Source organism: Ranitomeya imitator, chromosome 1 (genome assembly GCF_032444005.1).
Source record: "Ranitomeya imitator isolate aRanImi1 chromosome 1, aRanImi1.pri, whole genome shotgun sequence".
Lineage (NCBI taxonomy): Eukaryota > Metazoa > Chordata > Amphibia > Anura > Dendrobatidae > Ranitomeya > Ranitomeya imitator.
The window spans coordinates 841,832,857-841,859,392 of NC_091282.1; the positions used below are offsets into that span (position 1 = coordinate 841,832,857).

Consider the following 26,536-nt stretch of genomic DNA (forward strand, 5'->3'; position numbering starts at 1 on the left):
TCTTTGGAATGTGGGAGGAAACTGGAGTACCCGGAGGAAACCCACGCAAACACGGGGAGAACATACAAACTCTTTGCAGATGTTGTCCTTGGTGGGGTTTGAACCCAGGACTCCAGCGCTGCAAGGCTACAGTGCTATCCAGGGCTGTGGAGTCGGAGTTAAGGTACCATCACACTGAAGGATATCGCTAGCGATCCGTGACGTTGCAGCGTCCTGGCTAGCGATATCGTTCAGTTTGACACGCAGCAGCGATCAGGATCCCGCTGTGCTATCGTTGGTCATTGCAGAAAGTCCAGAACTTTATTTCGTCGCTGGACTCCCTGCAGACATCGCTGAATCGGCGTGTGTGACGCCGATTCAGCGATGTCTTCACTGGTAACCAGGGTAAACATCGGGTTACTAAGCGCAGGGCTGCGCTTATTAACCCGATGTTTACCCTGGTTACCAGTGTAAAAGTATGTAGTGTTTGGTTTTTTTTTACATTTACGCTGGTAACCAGGGTAAACATCGGGTTACTAAGCGCGGCCCAGCGATCGTTGGTCGCTGGAGAGCTGTCTGTGTGACAGCTCTCCAGCGACCAAACAGCGACGCTGCAGCGATCGACATCGTTGTCGGTATCGCTGCAGCGTCGCTTAGTGTGATGGTACCCTTAGTTTTGGTTGGAATCGGAGTCGGTAGAAATGTACCGACTCCGACTCCAGCTTTAAAAAAAATGTATTAATATTTCATAATTGAACTTTCATATGAATTTTATAAATGTTACTCAAATATATATGTTCTATCAAACTATGAACAACAGTGATAAGCAGTTCTGCTGGAGAGACATTTCTTACTTCTTGTGTGTCACTGTTCTCCACTGCCCTTATCTAATCTTATACTTGGTTAACCTCATGCTGCCCCAACACCCCTACTTACAATGTATGAAACTGAAAGTGAAAATGCGTTGCAAATTCTTAGTAGTAAAGCTCCTCCTCTAGACTAGATGTTCTTATTAACTGCATAACAGTGTTTATTGCATATTTACTTACAAGAGTTTAGAAAAGTTTATAAAAGTTATTTGCTATATTCTAATTGTATTCTAATAAATATAGTTTTTGCTCTAAGTGGTTACTATCTAACTGATTACTTATATGATGGTGAGAAACTGAATAAGCACAATGTTAATATTTGACAACAGTAAATTTATTGTTACGAATTGGCCATTTATGAAGGAGTCGGAGTCGGAACCTGATAAAATCCAGGAGTCGGAGTTGCAACTGTGGCTTACCGACTCCACAGCCCTGGTGCTAACCACTGCGCCACCGTGCTGCCCATATGCTTTCTTTATACCAGCATGATTTATTAAAAGTCTTATTATTTCGTTTGTATGTTAGAAAATAATTAATTTTGCTGCTAAATTTCGACCCTTAGAACTATAGGCAGAAAACAGAAGGACATTGAACACTTTTTTGCAAAGTTATTGTGTGTGTGTATACAGATGCATATTGCCTCTTCTGAGAAAAAGAGGACTTAAACTCGTCAGTGCGAAGCATAAGAACTGATTTGGCTTGGTGAGAGGCTCTGGACTGGGGTCTAAGGAGTAACGTTTCTCCTTATGGAGAGTGACATATCAGCTGGCTTGTCAAGATAAGGCGGCTTATTTGCCGTGCAATGCTCCTCTGGGAAATTAAATATGCAAATTGCCTCTTCTGAGGAAAAGAGGACTTAAACTCTATAGCACCACCTGTTGGAAGTAGCGATCCTACAAGTCACAGTCAACCCTTTAACGAGTCTTGCAATATGACTTAGAAATAGGATAAAAGACAATCAGTATCTCAATTCGCAGACACGGTGTTTCGGGCTGTTGGCCCTTGTCAGTGAGACGCACTATATAGACATATATATACCGGTATATATATATTCTATATATCTGTATCTATGCTTAGTAGAAAGAAAGATGTGGCACTCACCCAGTAGTGTTGCAAATTGTCCCTTCAGAGAGGAAGAGGACTAGAACTCTAGTGCCACCTATTGGAAGTAGCAATCCTAACAGTAAATGTCAACCCTTTAAGTCTCCTCACCTCGACATGCTTAACATGCCACTCTCCATAAGGAGAAACGATACTTCTTGGATACCGGTCAGACACCTCTCAATCAGCCAAACCAGATCTCCACTTTACACTGACGTGGGGCAGTACCCCGAAACACTGTTTCTGCAAATTGAGATTCTGGTTTGGCTTTTATCCTAAGTCATGTGACAAGGCTCGTTAAAGGGTCCACATTGACTGTTAGGATTGCTACTTCCAATAGAGTTCTAGTCCTCTTCCTCTCTGAAGAGACAATTTGCATATTTCCCAGAGGAGCATTGCGGCTTTAAGTCTCCTCACCTCGACATGCTTAACATGTCACTTTCCGCAAGGAGAAACGATACTTCTTGGAACCCAGTAGTGTTGTAATCAAAGTCCTTTATTTTACCATCCGTGGGTTGAGGACATTAACCAGAGGCGGCAGGTGGAGGCGAGCGGGAGGAGGGCGGGCAATGGCCGTTTCGTGCCGACTGCGCTTTAACGACCAACCAACATTCAAAAGTGACCAAAACATCAGTCAGAAAGTATTGGTACTGAGATGTTGTCTGTGGTCCTCCCCTGCAGAGCCACTCCTTTATTGTGTGTCTTGATAATTGCCGATAATTTCCATCTGTTGTCTATTCCATTTGCGCAACAGCATGTCAAATTGATTGTCAAACAGTGTTGCTTCCTAAGGCCTCTTTCACACTTCAGTCTTCTAGTTTCCGTCACAATCCGTTGTTTTGTGGGAAAAAAAAAACCGGATCCAGCAAATGTTGGTGCTAGATCCGTTTTTTTTCTCATAGACCTTTATTAGCGACGGATTGTCTCTCTCTCTCTTCCCCCTCCCCCTCTCCCTCTCCAAAAAAATGGATCCAGTGCATCAGTCTTTTACAATCAGCACAGGATCCATTTTTTCAACACTTTGACTGATTGTGATTGGAGAAAACGGAAGTGTGAAAGAGGCCTAAGCGGACAGTTTGATTTACTTGGGGTTATATTCTGTTGTTTAAGTGTTTAAGTGTTCCCTTTATTTTTTTGGGCAGTGTATAAATATATATATATATATATATATATATATATATATATATATATATATATATATATATATATATATATATATATATATATATATATATATATATATATATATATATATATATATATATATATGAGTATATGTGTGTATTTATTTACATTTAAGGTAAAGACAAATATAAAATAACGGTGTAATTTCTATTGTGACGTTTTCTTCTACACACAGTTTATATAATCATCGGAATATTCTGCTTGGCTGCATCAATAGGGCTATACAGCTGCCTTTCCCCATTTGTTCGCATAATTCCATATGGGAAGTGCAGGTGAGCACACAAATTCTTTCTAGTTCTACATAAGTCCCATAAAGAGAGGATTATATTTGCTGCTAAAACAACATAAAATCCAAACAAATTTTAATTATTTTATCTCTAATTGTCCTTTTTATTTCATTGCTCTTCTTAGGGTGCCAGAAAATAATCTACCTTACTTCCATAATCGCCCGCCTATTTGGAAACTTCTGCTAGCAAGCTTCTGTATTGCTGTCAGTGTGATATGGGGAGTCTACAGGAATGAAGACCAGTAAGTAGTTCTGATCAAACAGAAGGCAAAGTATAGAAAACCACCATGATGCACTTTTTTACACTGTTTTATATCTTTCAGATGGGCCTGGATACTTCAGGATATTCTTGGAATAGCTTTTTGTCTTTACATGTTAAAGGCAATTCGCCTGCCGACATTTAAGGTGGGTATTGGGATAACATTTGAAAGTTAACTTTGCACAAGGCAGCAATGTAATAATTGTAAATTACACAAGATGCATCGATCATGATGATTTTTGATGGAATCAACAGTCTGTTGATGAATGATAAACACTGCCTTTGTGATGGCTAGATAGGTGCCGGGCTCAGATAACCGTGAACCTGAAAATTGTAAGCATGTGCTTGTGTTGACCGGGGAAAAAGCAAGTGCTTGATTCCTCAGGAGCTAAGAGACACATACGGTATGTAATCAATGAAAGATTACTACTCTAGTTTTATTGGATTGGTTTGAGCTGTTATGGTAATCTTAAAGTCTCTTTCTATGCCGTTTTCCTCATAACTAGTAATAGAGTTCGATGGGCTGACTAAGCAGGTGCTGCACCTGTAATCAATCTTTATGTGAGAAACCCTTCTAATCTTCTTTTGTTCTTACCTACTCCTCTCTGTTGAATATTGATCTGGGCAAGCTTAGCTTGTGTATATTATTGGTTACTTTTAATAGTCAGTACGTATCTGCACATTATTTTAACAAAAACAAAGTAGCCTAATACAGTTGTGGCCAAAAGTATTGACACCCCTGGAATTCTGTCAGATAATACTCAGTTTCTTCCTGAAAATGATTGCAATCACAAATTCTTTGGTATTATTATCTTCATTTAATTTTTCTTAAATGCAAAAACACAAACGATAATGAAGCAAAAAGCAAAACATTGATCATTTCACACAAAACTCCAAAAATTGGCCAGACAAAAGTATTGGCACCATTTGCCTAATACTTGGTTGCACAACCTTTAGCCGACATAACTGTGACCAACCGCTTCCGGTAACCGTCAATGAGTTTCTTTGGCAAACTGCTCCAGGTCCCTGATATTTGAAGGGTGCCTTCTCTAAACTTCCATTTTTAGATCTCTCCACAGTGTTCTATGGGATTCAGGTCTGGACTCCTTGCTGGCCACCTTAGAAGTCTCCAGTGCTTTCTCTTAAACCATTTTCTAGTGCTTTTTGAAGTGTATTTTGGGTCATTGTCCTGCTGGAAGACGCATGACCTCTGAGGGAGACCCAGCTTTCTCACACTGGGCCCTACATTATGTTGCAAAATTTGTTGGTAGTCTTCAGGCTTCATAATGCCATGCACACAGTCAAGCAGTCCAGTGCCAGAGGCAGCAAAGCAACCCCAAAACATCAGGGAACCACCGCCATGTTTGACTGTATGGACCGTGTTCTTTTCTTTGAATGCCTCTTTTTTACTCCTGTTAACTCCATGTTGATGCCTTTGCCCAAAAAGCTCTACTTTTGTCTCATCTGACCAGAGAACATTCTTCCAAAACGTTTTAGGCTTTTTCAGGTAAGTTTTGGCAAACTCCAGCCTGGCTTTTTTATGTCTCGGGGTAAGAAGTGGGGTTTTCCTGGGTCTCCTACCATACAGTCCCTTTTCATTCAGATGCCGACGGATAGTACGGGTTGACACTGTTGTACCCTCGGACTGCAGGGCAGCTTGAATTTGTTTGGATGTTAGTCGAGGTTCTTTATCCAACATCCGCACAATCTTGCGTTGAAATCTCTTGGCAATTTTTCTTTTCCGTCCACATCTAGGGAGGTTAGCCACAGTGCCATGGGCTTTAAACTTCTTGATGACACTGCACACGATAGACACAGGAACATTCAGGTCTTTGGAAATGGACTTGTAGCCTTGAGATTGCTCATGCTTCCTCACAATTTGGTTTCTCAAGTCCTCAGAGAGTTCTTTGGTCTTCTTTCTTTTCTCCATGCTCAATGTGGTACACACAAGGACACAGGACAGAGGTTGAGTCAACTTTAATCCATGTCAACTGGCTGCAAGTGTGATTTAGTTATTGCCAACACCTGTTAGGTGCCACAGGTAAGTTACAGATGCTGTTAATTACACAAATTAGAGAAGCATCACATGGTTTTTTGAACAGTGCCAATACTTTTGTCCACCCCCTTTTTATGTTTGGTGTGGAATTATATCCAATTTGGCTTTAGGACAATTATTTTTGTGTTTTTTTCATTGAAGACAAATTAAATGAAGATAATAATAACAAAGAATTTGTGTTTGCAATCATTTTCAGGAAGAAAATGAGTATTATTTGACAGAACTGCAGGGGTGTCAATACTTTTGGCCACAACCGTATATATGTGTGTGTGTGTATGTATATACAGTATATATATATATATATATATATATATATACACCGTATTTTTCGGACTATAAGACGCACCGGACCATAAGACGCACCCCAAATTTGGGGTGAAAATTGCAGAAAAAAAGATTTTTTATAACATGGGGGTCCGTCTTATTGTCCGAATTTACAGTATCTTATGGCGGTGGCAGAGCAGGGTCACAGGAGGCAAGGTGGGGTGATGCTGGGATGAGGAGGTGCTGGGATGAGAAGGTGCTGGGATGAGAAGGTGCTGGGATGAGGAGGTGCTGGGATCAGGAGGTGCTGGGATCAGGAGGTGCTGGGATGAGAAGGTGCTGGGATCAGGAGGTGCTGGGATCAGGAGGTGCTGGGATCAGGAGGTGCTGGGATGAGAAGGTGCTGGGATCAGGAGGTGCTGGGATCAGGAGGTGCTGGGATCAGGAGGTGCAGTGAGAGGTATGGCGTGAGAGGGGTCCCTGGCGTACCATGCAGGCTTACCTAGGTGGCAGAGGTGCGGTGGCAGAGGTCCGGTGGCAGAGGTGCGGTGGCGGGGGTGTGGCAGCAGAGGAGGCGCAGGAAGCGGGGTCCCTTTCCCCGGTATGGTGATGCAGCAGGCCCGGTATGCAGCAGAGCCGGGTGAATCCTCTTGTTATCGGTGGGCGCGGCCATCTTCCTGAGGCCGCGCATGTGCAGATGAAGCGCTCTGCTCCCGGGGCTTCAGGAAAATGGCCGCGGGAGGCCGCGCGTGCGCAGATGGAGATCGCGGCGGCCATTTTCCTGAAGCCCCGGGAAGCAGAGCGCTCCATCTGCGCACGCGCGGCATCCGGAAAATGGCCGCCACCACCGATAACAAGAGGATTCACCCGGCTCTGCTGCATACCGGGCCTGCTGCATCACCATACCGGGAAAAGGGACCCCGCTTACTGCGCCTCCTCTGCCGCCACACCCCCGCAACCGCACCTCTGCCACCGGACCTCTGCCACCGCACCTCTGCCACCTAGGTAAGCCTGCTTTGCGACTATTAGACGCACCCCCCATTTTCCCCCCTTTTTTTGGGGGGAAAAAGTGCGTCTTTTAGTCCGAAAAATACGGTGTGTGTATATATATATATATATATATATATATATATATATATATATATATATATATATACATATATATATATATATATATATATATATATATATATATATATATATATGTGGGTGTGTATATATATATATATATATATATATATATATATATATGTATATATCTAATATGAGCCTATTTAAAGTCATTGTCATTGGTCCTTAACTTGATTTTATTACATTTTACATTTTCTTTCAGAGCTGCACTTTGCTGTTGCTTGTTCTCTTTGTATATGACGTCTTTTTTGTGTTCATCACACCATTTTTTACTAAGGTAAGTTATGACTTGCACTGAAGTATTACATATAGACTCCTAGTAAGAAAATCTGCTTGTACAGTATTTTGAAACCGTTTTTCCATCTGCAGAGTGGCGAGAGTATCATGGTTGAAGTTGCTGCAGGTCCATCAGATTCATATACTCAGGAAAAGGTAAAGTGTTATTTTGATTCTTACCATTTCTGAGTGCTGAGAAATATGCGCTGTGATATTGGAGTGGCTCCTGCAACCACCTCCACTCCATCCATTGTATACAGAACTGAAAATAGTGTACAGTGCACAGTTTTGTTTTTTTTTAGTCAGTCCCATAGAACATTAAGGGATAAAAAATGCCGTGAAATGTTAGGTATACTCAATTAAGGCAAAGTTCTGTTTTTCATGCAAAATCGTTCGAGTGATTTTACTATTAAGACTCGATGGTAAAAGTTTAGAAGACTATGGATCATAGAAAATGCGCAGCCCAAATCTTCTATGTAACAAAGTATATGATTAGTTGCTTTTTCATTTGATATTTTTTCTTTTTTTATACCAGCTTCCAATGGTTCTGAAAGTGCCAAGATTAAATTCTTCACCATTGGCTCTCTGTGACCGGCCATTCTCTCTTCTAGGTTTCGGAGACATATTAGTGCCAGGTATTAAGAATTGGTTAATGCATTTATGCAAATCTGTGCCTCACATTCTGTTTAACCCTTTCGTGCCAGAGCCGGACTTCCCCTTTGTTACCAGACCAATTTTTTTAAATTCTGACCAGTGTCACCTTGAGGTCCTAACTCTGTGATGCTTCAACGGATCCCACCGATTCTGAGGTTATTTTTGGTGGCATATTGTATTTCATTACATTGGTAAAATTAGTTCAACATAACGTGCATTTATTTCTGAAAATATCAGAAAATTTCTCAATTTTCAAACTTTTTTTTTTTTTATGCCCTTAAACCAGAGAGTTATATTATGCAAAATAGCTAATAATAATAATCTTTATTTTTATATAGCGCTAACATATTCCGCAGCACTTTACAGGTTGCACACATTATCATCGCTGTCCCCGATGGGGCTCACAATCTAAATTCCCTATCAGTTTGTCTTTGGAGTGTGGGAGGAAACTGGAGTACCCGGGGGAAACCCACGCAAACACTAGGAGAACATACAAACTCCTTGCAGATGTTGTCCTTGGTGGGATTTGAACCCAAGATTCCAGCGCTCCAAGGCTGCAGTGCTAACCACTGAGCCACCATGCTGCCCCATAAATAACATTTACTACATGTCTACTTTATATCAGCACAATTTTTGAAACATTTTTTTTTCTTTTTACAAAGATAAAGGGTTAAAAGTTGACCAGCAATTTCTCATTTTTCAATAAAATTAACAAAACCTTTATGGGCCACATCACATTTGAAGTGACTTTGAGAGGCCTATGTGACACAAAATACTCAAAAGTGACACCATTCTAAAAACTGCACCCCTCGTGGTGCTCAAAACCAGATTCAAGAAGTTTATTAACCCTTCACATGCTTCATATGAATTAATGGAATGTGGAAGGAAATGATGAACAATTAACTTTTTTGCCACAAAAATTTTATTTTAGCCCCAAATTTTTTATTTTCACAAGAGTAGCAAGAAAAAAATTGAACCCCAAAATTTGTTGTGCAATTTCTCCTGAGTATGCCCATACCAAATATGTAGAGTAAAACTAGGCGCAGAGCTCGGACGGGAAGGAGCACCATTTGACATTAGGAATACAAAATTGGCTGAAATTGAAAGCGGATGCCATGTCGAATTTGGAGAGCCCCTTGATGTGCCAAAACAGTGGAACCCCCCACAAATGACCCCATTTTGGAAACTAGACCCCTCAAGGAATTTATCTAGATGTGTGGTGAGCACTTTGAACCCTCAGTGGCTTCACAGAATTTTATAATGTTGAGCCGTAAAAATAAAAGATCACATTTTTCCCGCAAAAATGTTTTAGCCCCAACAAATTTTGGCATCCATTTTCTTTTGAGTATGCCACGATCCTATATTTGTTGGAAAACGACTGCTTGGGCGCACGGCAGCGCTGGAAAGGGACCTGATTTAAATTTGGATGTGACGGTCATTTTTTTTTTTTATATATATATTTGTATTAGCCTTCTGACTGAGCACTCCGCCCCTTAGCCTCAGGCAGCCTTGCAGCAGGATTCTACCCCTCCATTTAGATATAGACTTTAATCCAGAGGATTCATATTAGGCTCCCAGAGAGATGTAGACTAAGTGAGGATTGGCATTCGGTCCTGGCATCGAGAATCACCTTAACGTGGCTGCCAGGTACACATGAATTGGCCAATTTATGCGCTAAGCATTCTCAATTTTTCATATTTTTAGTGCAGTAATGCAATTTAATTTTCATATTTTATGTTTGCATACTTTAGTGCTACTGACTGCTGCTTCACGAAATGTGGTTTAGGTACAGTATGAGGCTCAGAAAGTAGGGGGCATTTGGATTTGGAAGCACAGAATTTTTGGATTTCTTTTGTTAGGCGAGGAGATATTGCGCTTTTGCAGAGCCTTTGTATTACCTGTAGTGTGGAAGCTCCTATATTTCTGTTAACGGGTAACAGAGCTGAGTGGAGACTTGCTTGTTTTTTTCTGGAGTAAAAACTTCAACTCAATCCACAAAAAAAAAGCAAGTTGGGAACGTTTTAAAATAACATTTGTGATCACATTTATCCGGCGCTCTACGCTGAGCACTTGCTTTGGGGTTTCCATCTCAACATCCGAGTGACCCGATTCAGATGACACCCCCCCCCCCCCCCCCCGAGGGAGCCACTATAATGAGGGAGTAGAGTTGCTCTGGACTCCATCTGGCCTCTGTTCATCATTGTCCTTCTTTTCAGAAGTGCACAAACTGGCTGACCACGCTTTTATGCACGCCTAAAAAGATGAATACCGCCGGATCACAGGTCATACGGCATCCACAGTGCCTCCATCTGACTCATTATAGGAAACCTTCCATTGAGGCTTTAGTCTGAATCATGTATTTCAGAGAATTGCTCAGAATCCCTGGTGTAAGCGCTCAGCGTAGAGTTCAGGATAAATGTAATCCGAGCCTTACTGCAATCTTTGGGAGGCAGAAAGAACATATCAAAAGCAGGCCAAGAATTGGTTTTATTAATTTTTTTATGCTGTTCCTCACGCGGTATAAGTGATTTGACAACTTTATTATTCGGGGCTGTGCGATTGCAGCGATACCAGATTTATAGCGGGTTTCTATGTTTGGCTGCTGTCTCGCACTAAAACACTTTTTTTTCTTATACAAAAAACAGTTTTTCATTGTCATATTTAGCTATAATATTCCATATTTCGGCTGACAAAGTCATGAGCGGGCTCTTTTGCAGGACGAGTTGATGTTTTTATTGGTACCATTTTTGAGCACATTACATTTTTTGATCGCCTTCTATTCAGATTCTTGGGAGGCAGAATGAACTAGAACCAGTAATTCAGGAATATTTTTTTTTCTTTATTGCCGTTTCGCATGTGGTAAAATTGATACAGTAACTTTATTCGGGTTAGTACGTTTACAGCAATACCACATTTATATCATTTTTTTTATGTATTGACGCTTTTACACAATAAAAATTATTTTATAGAAAGAATAATTGTTTTTGCATCGCATTATTCTGAGAGCTGTAACTTTTTTTTTTCCACTGATTGAACTTTGAGGCAGCTTTCTTTTTGCGGGACAAGATGTTTTCATTGGTACCATTTTTATTTCCATTTGACTTTTTGATTGCACTTCATTCCACATTTTGTTGATGAAAATGCAACCGTTTTTGCTCCTTTTTTTTTTTCTGATGTACACTGAAGGAGATAATTCGTCTGACAGTTTTATAGGTCGGGCCGTTCCGAATGCGGCAATACCAAATATAGGTGCTCCTCACAAAATTAGAATATCATCAAAAAGTTAATTTATTTCAGTTCTTCAATACACAAAGTGAAACTCATATATTATATAGAGTCATTACAAACAGAGAGATCTATTTCAAGTGTTTATTTCTGCAAAGGCTTCCTAAGCATTTAAAAAGGTACCTTAGTCTGTTTCAGTAGGCTCCACAGTCATGAGGAAGACTGCTGACTTGACAGATTGACACACTCCACAAGAAGGGTAAGCCACAAAAAGTAATTGCTAAAGAAGCTGACTGCTCACAGAGAGCTGTAGACAAGCATATTAATGGAAAGTTGATTAGAAGGAAAAAGTGTGATAGAGAAAGGTTCACAAGCAACTGGGATAACCACAGCCTTGAAAGGAAAAGGCCATTCAAAAATTTGGGGGAGATTCACAAGGAGTGGACTGCTGCTGGAGTCATTGCTTCAAGAGCCACCACACACTGATGTATCCAGGACATGGGCTACAAGTGTCACATTCCTTGTGTCAAGCCACTCATGACCAATAGACAACGCCAGAAGCGTCTTACCTGGGACAAGGCGAAAAAGAACTAGACTGTCGTTCAGTGGTCCAAGGTGTTTCCTGATTAAAATAAATTTTGCATTTAATTTGGAAATCAAGGTCCCAGACCTTGGAGGAAGAGTGGAGAGGCCACAATCCAAGCTGCTTGAGGTCTAGTGTGAAATTTCATGCCAAAAAGAGGCAAAAGATGCAGAGTCAAAAACGTGATAAAACCACATGTAAAAAAAATACACTCCTTGAACACACAATGACAAAACACAAGTCTGATTTATCTAATAGATACAGAAAAGGTCCAGAAATTCTGCAATATCAAAAACTCACTTAATCCTCATCGTTGGAATGTGGGCTCATGAATGTGTGCGTTCACAGGTTTTTTTATGAGGATTTAAAATGGAATTCTTCTGAATCCACATAAAAAACTGTGTCAAATACTCATTGAATGAGTTTCCGACAGAATTGAATTGGATAGCTTCTTTAGTCCACACATTGCTGTTTTATTTCACATTATTTTGAACATTTCCCAGTAAAACTAATTGGAAATTTTTCAAAGAGTATCTGAAGCATTTTTTATGTGGATTTGCAGTAAAATTATTTTCTATATCCTCGTAAAAAAAAACTGTGTAAATAGGCGCTAAAGAGGAAGTGGTCATGCATATACATGACTCTACATTAGATTATGGGTTGTGCACCCCAAAGTATAATATTTAACTTATGTGGTAATTGTTGTAAAGAAAGAAATAAAACGTAATAATTGTGGATTTTCAACTTGACTCTTTCCCCACCAAAAAAGAAGAGCATAAAAAATGATCAAAAAGTTGTATGTACCCACACCAAAAACAAGCCCTTAAGTGTCTTGGTGAATGGCTACAACATACCCATTTTTTTATTATTATTTTTTTTTTTACAAACTTCTGTAAACTATAACAAAAAGCCGTATAAGTTTGGTATCTCCGTAACTGTACCGATCAACAGAATCAAGTCACTTGTACCCACACTTAAAACTGCACAAAACAAAACCCCCAAATACATGGTGGAATTTTACCCCACTTATAATTTTTCTCTCTTTTGTATATTGAATACTAAAGTTAATATCATCTTTCAAATCTACCATTTGTCCTTCAAAAAAATTTTTTTTCATACAATTGAAAAATTGTTATTGTTCTTGGCAGAAGTGGAGGTAAAAATGAAAATTGACCTCTTAAAAAGGAGAATTAAAGGGGTTTCAAGATGGGTAGAGGATGTCTGTGGTATTATAGAAGGTTCACGGATGTCTATGCCCATGAGGTAGCTAAAGACCACATAAAAACATGTTCTTTGCTAGAATTTGCTGCAAAACTATTCCAAATCGCACAATGTCTTTCTACATGGCACACTGTGGATCCACAAAAACAGTGTAATCATATTTGCATCACCTAGTTCTTAACACTGCATAAATGATTTTTCCACACGTGTGTGAAGATTCTGCACAGTCTTTCTAAATGTTCTTCTGACAGCTTTGGATGTATTACCCCTTATAATGTACATTTGCTTATCTTAAAGGGAACCTGTCAGGTCCCCCATGCCCCCAGAACCACCAGCAGTGAGGTCTGCACATGTAAATTCCCTGCCTAACAGTCCCAGTATCACATTAGAAATACTTTTTCGGAAGATCTACCGTATTTATGTGTAAAGTCCATTCATAAGTAAATGAGGCCTTTGACTAGTCGAGGGGCGTTAGTGTCCCCAGGCTAGTCGGCCCACTTAGATGTTATCACACCCCTGTGGGCGTGAGAACATGGCTTACTAGGGTCGGCGACATTGCAAGCGCTGTACTTAGAGGTGTGGTAACATGCTTAGTGGACCGACTAGTCTGGAGACACTAACGCCCCCTCGACTAGTCAAAGGCCTTTAGAAATACTTTTTCTAACTATCTGTGTGTAATTTGATATAGGGACTGTTAGTCAGGGTGTCTACATGTGCAGACACAATTGCTGGTGGTTCTGGGGGCACAGAGGACCTGACAGGTTTCCTTTAACAAGAGAAAAGAGCAACTCTTCCTTTTCCGCACTGCTCTGTCGTGAGGCGTCACTGCTAACGTCATGCCAATTTGGCAACCAACTCCTGGCAGTTATGCAGCATGGAGCACGTTGTCAATCAGCATGGCATCAACAGTGACGCCCCGTCAGCAGAGTGGAAGAGACGTCAACAAGACGTCACAAGTAGAAGTGATCTGTGACCTCCCTTACCCCGAAGACCACATTGCCGAACACAACAGGCAGGTAATTGGCAACTACCTGCCGGTAAGGTCTTGGATAACCCCTTTAAGTGCAATTGTGTTTGCCTAAAAACAAGAATTTTTATTTATAATATATTCTTTTTCTTCATACAGGTCTGCTAGTGGCTTATTGTCATAGATTTGACATTCTGATTCAGTCTTCGAGGATCTATTTTTTGGCTTGCACTATTGGTATGTATTGCTTAGATAGTGCTGCGTTTATCAGTTGCTTTCTTTAAGTATTCTCCTGAGTCTCCTCTAGGTGGTAAAAAAAAAATCAAAAGAAATGAACTGGGATGTAAGTTGGTGTGCATGCAGCATGCAAGTGCATGTTCACTCTAGCCACTAAACAGACAAAACTCCAAATTATGTTAACTAAGCACCCTAGATTATATTCATGTACTATAGCTGTTTTCTCGGATAAGGTCTTAGCATGTTTCTATCTTGGGTCTCCTCTAGGTGGTAGTAAAGTATTATAAGAATTTTGTGCCTCTTTATGTTCTTATTTTTTTATTTACTGTTCTGGGAAATGGAAGTTTAGGTTGCACCTATTACGGAATGTGCAAGTAACGTCTTTTATATGAAGGCGCACCCACCAAGTTTGCCACAGGAAAACGTTGCTAGTTTTTTCCCTGAAGAGTTTTTTTTGTCTTTTCGGATGTTTTTAGTAATAGCCATCATTATTTTATTTTTTGCTTGTTTATATCAACTAGTGAGTGACTTCTGAGCGGAAACAGTAGGTTAAATGACGCATGGCAAGTCGTTTTTACACTGCAGTGCATATGTTCGATTTTTTTTTTTTTTGACATTTAACGAATGCTTTTTTGGCTGGGTTATGGAGCATATCTTCCTGGAAAAGACATCATGCACACATACCCTTACATTCTTCCTGCTGCCTATTGAAAGTCTGCTTAAAGGGAATCTGTCACCCCCAAAATCGTATATGAGCTGCGGCCCCCGGCATCAGGGGCTTATCTACAGCATTCTGTAATGCTGTAGATAAGCCCCCGATGTGTCCTGAAAGATGAGAAAAAGAGGTTAGATTATACTCACCCAGGGGCGGTCCCGCTGCTGTCCGGTCCGATTAGAATCGCAGTCCGGGTCCAGCTCCTCCCATCTTCATTCCATGACGTCCTCTTCTTGTCTTCTTGCTGCGGCTCCAGCACAGGCGTACTTTGCCCTGTTGAGGGCAGAGCAAAGTACTGCAGTGCGCAAGCACCAGGCCTCTCTGACCTTTCCCGGCACCTGCGCACTGCAGTACTTTGCTCTGCCCTCAACAGGGCAAAGTACGCCTGTGCCGGAGCCGTGGCAAGAAGACAAGAAGAGGACGTCATCGTATGAAGATGAAAGGCCCCGGGCCGGACTGCGACGCCCATCGGACCCGGACCGCAGCAGGACCGCCCCTGGGTGACTATAATATAGCCTTTATTTCTCATCTTTCAGATTACATCGGGGGCTTATCTACAGCATTCCAGAATGCTGTAGATAAGCCCCTGGTGCCGGTGGCCGCAGCTCATATACGATTTTGGGGGTGACAGACTCCATTTAAGGACATTGAATGCTTGTAAGGGAAATCCAGATACAATATTCTATTGGTCATGCTTAGTTCTTTTCGTTCATTATTATTATTTTTTATTTTACTTTCATATATAGTACCATTAATTCCACAGCGCTTCCCTATCAGTATGTCTTTGGAATGTGTGAGGAAAGCGGAGAACCCAGCGGAAACCCAAGCAAACACAGGGATATATAAACTCCAGATGTTTCCTTGGTGGGATTTGAACCCAGGACCCCATTGGTGCAAGGAACATTAAAATTGCAGTGCAATTTTTTTTCACATAGTGTGTGTAGATTTTTACCAATGCTGGTACTGTAATACACAGTGGGACATATGTTACATCAGCCCCGTGTGGAGGCATCCTATGAGTTATGTCCCTAGGTGTTTATTTCCAGTGGTGTACTCCACAGAAATAACAGGTATGTTCTCGATAACAATGATGCCATTTTTTCCACTAATACGTTTCAGTACAGCGAATTTATATTGTAGTTGCTACAAATATTACCCTCCCTCTGTGATCACTAATACATTTGTTAGCTGCTAGCAATTAAGGTGTGAGAAAATGTACGGTATATATTTTTGCACAATTGTTTTTTCTCGTGTTTAATTTAAATTAAGATAGTCTTTGTCTTTTTACTTCACAGCCTATGGGATAGGTCTCCTGGTGACCTTTGTGGCACTAGCTCTTATGCAAAGAGGACAACCGGCTCTCCTGTACCTGGTCCCCTGTACCCTCCTCACAAGTCTGGCTGTGGCCCTTTGGCGAAAGGAGCTTCCTTTGTTCTGGACTGGCAGCGGCTTTGTGGTGAATACCAGTTTGATATGACTATCTGATTAAGGATGTAAAACATTAGTGTTCCTTCAAATCAAAGTTAAGTAACACATTTAAATTAACAAAATAGGACAATATAACATTCCCGTGTATTGCATGTCTATTTTTATTAAATGTGATGCTTGTTTTATTTGACAGTGGTTTGATTCTCTGATATGTTGAATCCAAGTTCCCTGACATAATTGTATGTGCACAGGATTAGCAGGAATCTATGATATATATGTAATATAATATACAGTCTGTATTTAGTGTCCAAACCAATAGGAAGTCATATTGGATTGCTCTGAGACCTCAACAACTTGAAGGGGTTCATGTGGTCACAAGTAAGCGATTCTTCCGGTCACATTCTGACTAGATGTGTCCAGCCTCGTTCAATACACCTGCATTGATCAAGGCCACGCACGTCTACTCAGCACGTGATCACATCTATGCAAATCGCTTACTTGTCATGTGCCCGACATTGACCCTGAAGAATCCTCACAACGCACAGTGAGAGGATTCACAATTTTGCAGTCACATAAAGAGACTTGTAGTCTAAGGCTGAATAACCCCTTTAAAGAGGACCTGTCACCAGGAAAAAAAAGTGACTATATTTTGCTATTATTTGCTTCCAAGCTCCCCTGATAATTCCTTTTTAAAAAACATTTTTTAGTCAACTATACAGTGTTAGGGATATGGGCCTTTTTATTCACTACTGATTTTTATGGTCTTCACCGAGGGGGTGTGGCTTACAGGGGAATAATGCAAAGCAGCCTGGGACACAACCCAAGAGAATCCTGTGAGCCACGACCCCTTGTAAAGACCATGAAAATTGGCACTGAATAAAAAGGAGCCATATGAATTTTGAAAAAATAAATGTAATACTTAGAAGCAGTAAGAATAAAATAAAAGCTAAAGCTGTCAGTTTTTGACTTGGTGATGTCTCCTTTTTAAATTGGCTATTAGATTTACTCAAAAACCTATTACTATAAAGCCTGGCACTGAAGGGAATGAATATTCGCTACCCTCCATGCCCATGGGAGTGGAGAGAAGTGAATATGCATTCCCTTAAGTAGTGGGTACACGTGATCGCCAGGCAGCTGCAGGAAGCCTGCGGCTGCGACTGCTGTGCCCGTGATTAAAGAGAAATGAATATTCACTTCTCTCCACGCCCATGGGAGTGGAGAGAAGTGAATATTCGTTTCTCTTTATCATGTGGCACAGGTGTTAGCTGCAGCAGCCGGCTCCTGTGACCCGCTGCTGCCGCTCCACCTTCATCTTATGGGACCCTCACTCGAGTGTAAGCTGAGTGGGGCTTTTTCAGCATAAAAATGTGCTGAAACACTGTACTCAAGAATATACAGTATTTGATACACTGCCATTTTATTTTCCCACCTACAAAGAATGGAGAGGTATTTTTGTCGTAGGTACACTTCAACTGTGAGAGAATCTAGCAATAAAAAAAAACAGAACATCACATTGTATGATTTTTAAATAATTAAATTGCATTTTATTGTATGAAACAAGTATTTGACAAACTAACAGGGTCTGTTAGAATTATTGCTGGTTGGTAGGTGATCACAGTCAATCACACTCCAACCTCTCCACCATGGCCAAGACCAAACGCTGTCTAAGGACATCAGGGACAAAATTGTAGATCTGCACAAGGCTGTGATGTGCTACAGGACAAGAGGCAAGCAGCTTGGTGAGAAGGCAACAACTGTTGGCACAATGGAAAATGGAAGAAACACAAAATGATTGTCAATCTTCCTCGGTCTGGGGCTCCATGCAAGATCTCTCCTCGTGGGGTAAGGCTGATTCTGAGAAAGGTCAGAAATTAGCCCAGAACTACATGGGAGAACCTGGACAATGACCTGAAGAGAGCTGGAACTACAGTCTCAAACATTACCATTAGTAACACATTACACCTTCATGGATTAAAATCCTGCAGGGCATTCAATGTCCCTTTGCTCATGCCAACACATGTCCAGGTCCGTTTCAGTGACTATCTGGATGATCCAGAGAACAAATAGGAGAAGGTCAGATGAGAACAAAACAGAACTTTTTGTTATGAACTTCAATCGCTGTGTTTGGAGCAAGGAGGATGAGTGCAACCCCAAGAACTGCAACCCAATGAACACCATCCCAACTATGAAACATGGTGGGGGAAACATCATACTTTGGGGGTGCTTTTGTGTTATGGGAATGTTACTCTGCGACATTCTTAGTTTGGGGCCTGACACTGTCCCTGGATCTGAGACCCTAGTTATCCCTGTCTTGAGGGTACTCTTGATTGTAGAGAGGCCTGAGTCTCCAACCTCACTATGCTCTTGTTAATCCCTGGTCTGTCACCTCCCTCGCACCATAGAGCCTGGGACAGAAATGTAATGTGATCAAGACACAAAAGGCAAAACAGGGATAACAGAAACCCCCTATCATACAAAAGCACAAACCAACAATAGGGAGGAGAATAGGGACATGGCGGAATAAACTAAAGGGGAACAGGAACCAAGAGATAAACACACATGTCCTAGAGAACACCACCACAACAACTTCTCTGCAAACACTTAGCTTAAGTACACAGCACAGGAAGAAGAATCTCCAATAGCAACAACGAACTCCTAAGAGCAAGGAAGCAGAATTTTCACTGGCAAGGGTGAGAGGGTCTGGCCAGGTTTTATAGGAAGAGTTAATGAAATGAGCTGCATGTTTCTGACTAGCATAGAAAGGTGATTAACCTCTTCAGCACCAAAGGAAACCAAAACACACAGGCTAAATGGAAGATCTGCGATTCACAATTATGCAGGGATCTTCTACCCCCAGATCTCCAAGGTTAGTTTGACACACTTGTGACTGGAGACAAGACGAGTGCACTGTATTGAAGGGAGGATGAATGGGGTCATGTATCCTGAGATTTTTGCCAACAACCTCCTTCCCTCAGTAAGAGTATTGAAGATGGGTCATGGCTGGGTCTTCCAGCATGACAATGACCCAAAACGCACAGCCAGGGCAACGAAGGACTGGCTCCGTAAGGCTAGGTTCACATTGCGTTTGGGCAATCTGTTTAACAGATCCGTTACTTGGCGGCATTAACGCTATGTAACGAATCTGTTAACATGCCCATAGACTTCCATTATCGTAACGCATGTCAAAATCGGCATGCATTAGCGATGATGCGTTACTTTGTGATGCACCCTCGAACACAGTCTACCGTGTTTTTGGGTATGATAGGTCTAACGCACAGCGAACGGACCTCTATTGCTAACACATGCGAACGCAATGGTACCATTCGTTAGCGTGATTGTAGTAAGAGATTTTGTGCATCAGCATTAGCACATCCGTTTAACAGATCCGTTAAACGGATGGCACTAACGCTATGTGAACCTAGCCTAAGAAGCATTTCAAGGTCCTGGAGTGGCCTAGCCAGTCTCCAGACCTGAACCCAACAGAAAATCTTTGGAGGGTGCTGAAACTCCATGTTGCCCAGTGACAGTCCCAAAACCTGAAAGATCTGGAGAATATCTGGATGGAGGAGTGGGCCAAAATCCCTTGCTGCAGTGTGTGTATACTTGGTCAAGGACTACAGGAACTTTCTGACCTCTCTAATTGCAAACAAAGGTTTATGTACCAAATATTAAGTCCTGTTTTTCTATTGTATCAAATACTTATTTCATGCAATAAAATGGAAATTAATTATGTAAAAAACATACAATGTGATTTTCTGGATTTTTTTTTTTTTAGATTCAGTCTTTCACAGTTGAAGTGTACCTACAATAAAATTTACAAACCTCTCCATTCTCTGTAGGTGGGAAAACTTGCGTAATCGACAGTGTGTCAAATACTTTTCTCCACTATGGCTCCTATTTCTGCTCAATGACTTCTGAACAGATCACAGAGAATGCCTAGAAAACACTTCCGTAAAAGTCAGAATCTGCCTCTAGCTGCCTGCGGGTCCTGTGGCTGCTGTAAAGCCTCACTAACTGCTGTCAATAGCAGCACAGGCAAGGTGGCTAATCCCATAATCTTGATAAAAATAGGATAAAATGGTGCATAAATTTCACTAGCTGGATTCATTTATTATAAAAATATTACAGATCATTCTTTATTTTTAAAACAAAGTGGTACAATTATCTGGAAGTAAAATCCTTCAGCAATGCTTTGTAATTGGCAGGGGAAGCTGTGATGTGCTTCTGTATGAAAATGCCATCTAATCTGCAGACACCTTGGTATAGAGCAGGGGGAGCTGAGCAGATTGATATATAGTTTTCTGAGAAAACATACAGTATAACCTGTGTATTAATCATTTAATTCTCTGCTCTTTCTGAGATTTTTGGTTCAGTGGGTGGTCAACATCAGTGACTGACAGCATTATTTGTATAAATGTGCATACATAGAGAGCTGTCAGTCACTGATAGGACTGCCCACTTGACCTCTGCTCTTTCTGTGATTTTCAGTCCTATGGGTGGTCCTATCAGTGACTGACAGCATTATTTGTATAACTGTGCAAACAGACACAGCTGCCAGTCACTAATGGCACCGCCCACCTGACCGAAAACCCAAGAAAGAGCAGAGGTTTACATGATTAATACACAGGTTATACTGAATCTTTTCTCACATGATTATCAAGCTACTCCTCTCCTCATGCTCTATTTTATGGTGTCTGCATACTGGACTATATTTTTTAAGAGTGACCGGTTCTCTCTCTGTATTTTTCTCTCTGTATCTGTCTCTTTGTCTGTCTCTCTTCAATTCAGTTCAAATCAAATTGGCTTTATTGGCAGAACTAAGTACATGTTAGCATTGCCAAAGCAAGTGGTAAAATAATGGGGGGATAGGGACACATCCAGGGTGGGGTATAGAGGTCCATAACATATCAGGCTCCTCTTAGTCTGTGGCAGGCGCTGACATATTGCGCTGCTATGGCCGCTGCACTTTCCTCTTCACCCGGTAGTATAGGCAGTTTCTCTTCCTCCTCCATGGAGATGAAGTTTGGGCAGGAGATCATACAGTCTCCTGAAGTAAGTGTCCCTCTCTGTGGAGTATTTGGGGAACCTCAGCAAGAAATGGGCCTCATCATCCTCCACGGCCTTCTGAGGCACTGCTGACAGAGTCTGCTCTCTCGAGGCTTGTAGTTCTATCGGTGCCACCCAGATTCGACGAGTAGGCTGTGGGCACTCAGTCTGTACCGGCTCAGGATCTGACGCTCTTTGGAGTTTGCTAGCTTCTCTACATATGCAGCCAGTTTGTATTCCCTCCGTAGGTTCTGGTATATTGTCCGTTTCTGGGATTTGTTCATGTGTTTCCTCTAGGCGCTGAGCTATTCCTCTTTGCCTTTGTGTACCATCTTCCAGATTTAGCCTTTTGTCAGGCCATGCAGGTTGGTGGCTTGGTCAGGCTGGTTTTGGGTGATTTCTGTTAGGGGGCTTTGTTCTTCTGGGGCTTCCTGTTGGAGCAAGGCTTTGTGATGGTAGAAGATGGGGCTACTACTTTGTAGATAAACCCTGCATTATAGCACCTTCTTCTGGATAGCAAGGTGTAGTGGGTAATCTTCCCAGCTCTGCTCAGTAGGCGCTGTTTGATGTGCTCCGATAGACTTGGAGGAGGTGTTTGCAGAGCTCTCGGTAGAATATTTCTGTTGGCCCAGTGTCTAACTTTGACCAGTTTGGGTATGAGACTGGACCCCAGACTTTGCTGCCATTCAAAAGGATTGGGGCGATGATGGTATCAAAGACTTTTAGCCAGACTGTTACAGGTGCCCTGAGATGGTGCAGATGTCTGCTGATGGCATAGAAGACTTTGCACGCCTTCTCTTTCAGCAACTCTATGGCTTGCTTAAATCTCCATGATTGGCTGAGTTCCATACCCAGGTAGATGTACTTGTTGGTTTCTGTAAGTGGACAGTTGTCTATTATGAAGGGGGGATGGCCAGCTGGTTTATGCTTTTTTTTCTGGAACATCATGATATTAGTTTTCTTCTGTTTGATTGGCAGTGCCCATGTAGTGCTGAAGATCTCTAGGATTTTCAGATTATCTTAGAGGCCTTTCTCAGTTGGTGATAAAAGCACAAGGTCATCACCAAGCAGCAGAAATTTCACCTCTGTGTCGTGGAGTGTAGGTCCTGGTGACGAGTGACTCCAGAGCCACCGCCAGCTCGTTGATGTAGCCCTGTGTCACTCCTCGACTTTATTGGAAATACGCTGTCCTCCTTCCATTTACCTTCCTGCTGCAGCTGTTCTCAGTGTAGCTTTGGATGACCTCATATGTTATGCATCATATTCTGCTCCCCAGCAAGTTGAGGAATAGGCTTGGGTGCCACACTGAGTCGAAGGCCTTCTTGAAGTCCACAAAGCAGGCATAGATCCTCCCATGCTTTTGTATTGTGGACATGGATCTTGATGTGGTTGTGCAATGTGTAGATGTGGTCTGTGGTGCGGTGGTTTGGCATGAAGCTTGCTTGGCTTTTGTAGAGGACGTGTTGGGTGAGGAACATGAGAATCCTTTTGTTCAGGATGCAGTTGAAATGTTTCCCCAGGTTGCTGCTGACACATAACCGCCAGTAGTTTGCTGTGTCGTTCTCACCCCCATTTTTATGTACGAGTCCTTGGTTCCAGTTTTTGGGGAAGTAGCAAGCCTGCAGTATAATTTTGAATAGTTTTGCTATCACAGCTTGGATGTCTGGCAGGCTGTACTATAGCATTTCGGAGATGATCCCATCTGGGCCGCTGGCTTTTTTACCTTTTATCAGTGTGATCTATTCTGTTATTTCTGGCAATGTAATTGATGTGCCCAGAGGGTTTTGGAAGTCTTTGAATTGTCCCTCCATATCCTTCAGTTTGCTCACAAGCTCTTTTTGTGCCGGGTTCAGCCAGGTCTTCACTTGGGATTGCTTTAGAATGGTCCTTGAAGTACTGGAATCAGATGTTACCGCTCTGGATGTGGAGACTGTTGCTTTCGCAGTTGGATCCTAATTCCATAGTTCCCAAATGCTGTTGTCTTCAAGGGCATCTTTGAGTTGGAGGAGTCACACACTCTCTCTCTCTCTCTGTCTCTCCTTGTCTCTCCGTCTCTCTCTCTCCGTCTCTCTTTCTCTGTCTGTATTTCTGTCTGGGTCTCTGTCTCTCTGTATCTCTCTGTCATCATTTGTAACTTTCTTTATAGAGAGATTGAAGTTAAATTACACAAGATTAGTACATTCCGCTACATCTGAAACATAACTGTTGAATTTTTTTTGTATTTCAGCTTAAAATGTACTGTACATTTATTTTTGGAAATAATATCAGTGCACCTAGAATATAAACTTAATTACATTTACTATAATCTAGATGACATTCCAGAAAAAAATTCTTATAAATAAGAATTATCCTGAAATCCTGCGCACAAAATACTAAAATATACTAATCAATGTCCCATCAGAGATTTTGCAAATCAATGGCATGAGCACTTATACCTTTCATCCTTTCTCAGCAGAAAGATCTACCAAACCCTAACCCCATTCTTGCTCCCAGTGGTTCAGAAGCCTGTTTGAGCCAGCACACTGATCATGAAGAGCCCGTCACAAACCAAGGCAAGGACCCTACGCAAGAGCCACAACAAGACGATGCCACCGGAGCCCCTGTGGATGAACAGCTGTGTCTGGCTAAAGACAGGACTGTGGTAAAGACAGAAGAAGACAAACTAAATTCTGGATCTGAACCAGCAGCAAACCATCTGACTACAGACGTAGACAGTACCATGTTGGATAACTCCGCAAAAGCTGTAAATCAAAATGTCCAATGATTCAGAGTAAAGGCCAAACACTTACCCAGACACAGGCAGGCCCACTTCCAAACCCCTCACCTTACAGGTGACTCCAAGCGCAAACAAGACCAGGTCATACCTGGAAACTTTCAGCTAAACAATGAAACCTGCAAAGAATGTAACAAATCTATGTTCTCATGTTCACTTAATTTGGGAAGGTGTTATATTTCCACAACTCTGCTTAAGATAATATCAATTTTTGGATATCATTATCCGATATATAATTTTAGGCATGTAGGCAACTTCTACAGCATAATAGCAAGTAGAGTGCAGTATAATAATTTAATGTCATTTTTTTTAATCATTAGCATTATACTTAATTACTGATGAAGGTTTTTGTTTTTTTTAAATTCTAAAGAATAAATGTGGAGTGGAAAAACCCCATACATATAATAATGGAGGATTGTAATTTTGCGATGATGGTAAAATAATAGGAATTAAATGTCTGAATGTGACATAATGAAAGCACTCGGTATCCTTGACATTGATGTGTTTTGTAAATGCTTGCTCCAAAAGAAATCACCCTGGTGTATAGCCTGTTTGTTCAGCTACCTCCACAAAGTTCATCATGGTGCCCACATCAACCAAACAGAGTAACCGACCAGGCAACAAGATTATGGGAAGTGAACTTTGTCATAACTGCACGGCTCTTCAGTATCTTTCTGTATTGCAGGATATACACTGCAAATGAAATACCAGAGATGTTTCCTCCTTAAAAGAACATTTTGGAAACATAGTTACTTATCATATTTAGAAAACTTGATTTTTTTTTTTAGGAAAAAAAATTGCATTTACAAAAAAAAAAAAATTCATGATATAGTTGTGTGTGTATGTATGTTCATGCACACTGCATATGATGTAACTTTTTCATTTATTGGAATTGTATTTAATTCACTAGGTTGTTCACAGCTACTTTAGTTGTGCAGGAGATTGTAAATAAATACTTTTTTTTCCTTTTGTACTATAATGTGGCTTTTTCTTATTTCGACAAGTATTATTTGGCTTCGTTTCATGAACACTGGCATTTTGTGCCATTCTTGATAAAAAAAAAATTGCACTGGGGTAGGATGTGCCAAATTCATTAACCCCTTTCTGACATCAGACTTATTAAGCCGTCTGACCAGGGACGGATTATTACGTCCGCGAGTTCACCCGAGCATATGGGTGGTGGGTGTGTGGGCAATCACCGCTGGGTGCTAAGTGCCAGGAGCAGTCACGCACCGCTCCCAGCACTTTAACCTTGAACGCAATCACAGCATTCCAGGAGCTGGCAGAGGACTGACAGCCTCTCAACCTTTGGATAGGAGACCCCGTGGCATGAACGGGGTCACAAAAGTTGCCATGGTGACCCGATGCCATCACCATAGCTAGGAAACTTGCTGATCATGCGCAGTGCATGATCAGCAAGTTTCTCCCAGTGCAGAGCTGACAGTTTCTACAGCATGGGGATGCTGCCGCATCTCCATGCTGTATAAGCAATCAGCCTGCAAAAAATGATTGTCTCAGTGAGACTAAGTAAAAAAAAAAAAAAAAGTAAACAAAAAAAAGTAAAAACATTTTTTTTAAATAATTATAAAAATATTTGAAAAAAATCTAAATGAATATAAAACATAAGATATTGTATCTATAAATAAATCTAAAATATATATAGACAATTAAAGTATACATATTTGGCATCGCCATGTCTGCAACGACACGACCTATAAAACTGTCCCACTAGTTAACCCCGTTAATGAACACCATAAAAAAATTTAAAACAGGGCAAAAAAAACAATGCTTTGTCATCATACCGCCAAACAAAAAGTGGTACAAAACGCAATAAAAAAGACATATAAATAAACATGATACCGCTGAAAATGACATCTCCAAAAAACAAGCCACAATACAGCTCCATCAGCGGACAAATTAAAAAAGTTATAGCTCTCACAATAAAGCGATGCAAAAATAATTATTTTTTTTCTATAAAAGTTATTATTGTGTAAAAGTGGCAAAATATAAGAAAAAGATATAAATGAGGTATTGCTGTAATTGTACTGACTCGAAGAATAAAACTGCCTTATCAATTTTACCACATGCAGAACGGTATAAACGCCCCCCTCCAAAAAAAAAGTCTGAATTGCTGGTTTTTCTTTATTCTGCCTCCAAAAGAAAGCAATCAAAATACGGTATGTCATTTTACCCGAAAATGGTACCAATAAAAATGTCATCTCGTCCCGCAAAAAACAATCTCTCACATGACTCTGTGGGCCAAAATATTGAAAAATGATAG

At 41.1% G+C, this 26,536-nt stretch overlaps 1 protein-coding gene across 4 annotated transcripts in view; it reads left to right on the forward strand.

Annotated features, from left to right (window-relative positions):
- Positions 1–25,234, forward strand: part of SPPL2B (signal peptide peptidase like 2B) — a 98,000-nt gene extending 72,766 nt beyond the window's left edge. Inside the window, exons 7-15 of one of the 4 annotated variants that reach the window (XM_069740826.1) lie at positions 3,310–3,406; positions 3,546–3,662; positions 3,744–3,825; positions 7,333–7,407; positions 7,500–7,562; positions 7,942–8,041; positions 14,216–14,293; positions 16,304–16,464; positions 23,935–25,234. In XM_069740826.1, coding sequence (XP_069596927.1) covers positions 3,310–3,406; positions 3,546–3,662; positions 3,744–3,825; positions 7,333–7,407; positions 7,500–7,562; positions 7,942–8,041; positions 14,216–14,293; positions 16,304–16,464; positions 23,935–24,246 — 1,085 coding nt within the window. In that variant the 3' untranslated portion in view covers positions 24,247–25,234. Of the gene's footprint in view, positions 1–3,309; positions 3,407–3,545; positions 3,663–3,743; positions 3,826–7,332; positions 7,408–7,499; positions 7,563–7,941; positions 8,042–14,215; positions 14,294–16,303; positions 16,531–23,934 lie in introns of all 4 variants that reach the window. The other 3 variants (XM_069740812.1, XM_069740818.1, XM_069740804.1) reach the window with 3 other exon arrangements.
- Positions 25,235–26,536: the final 1,302 nt, after the last annotated feature.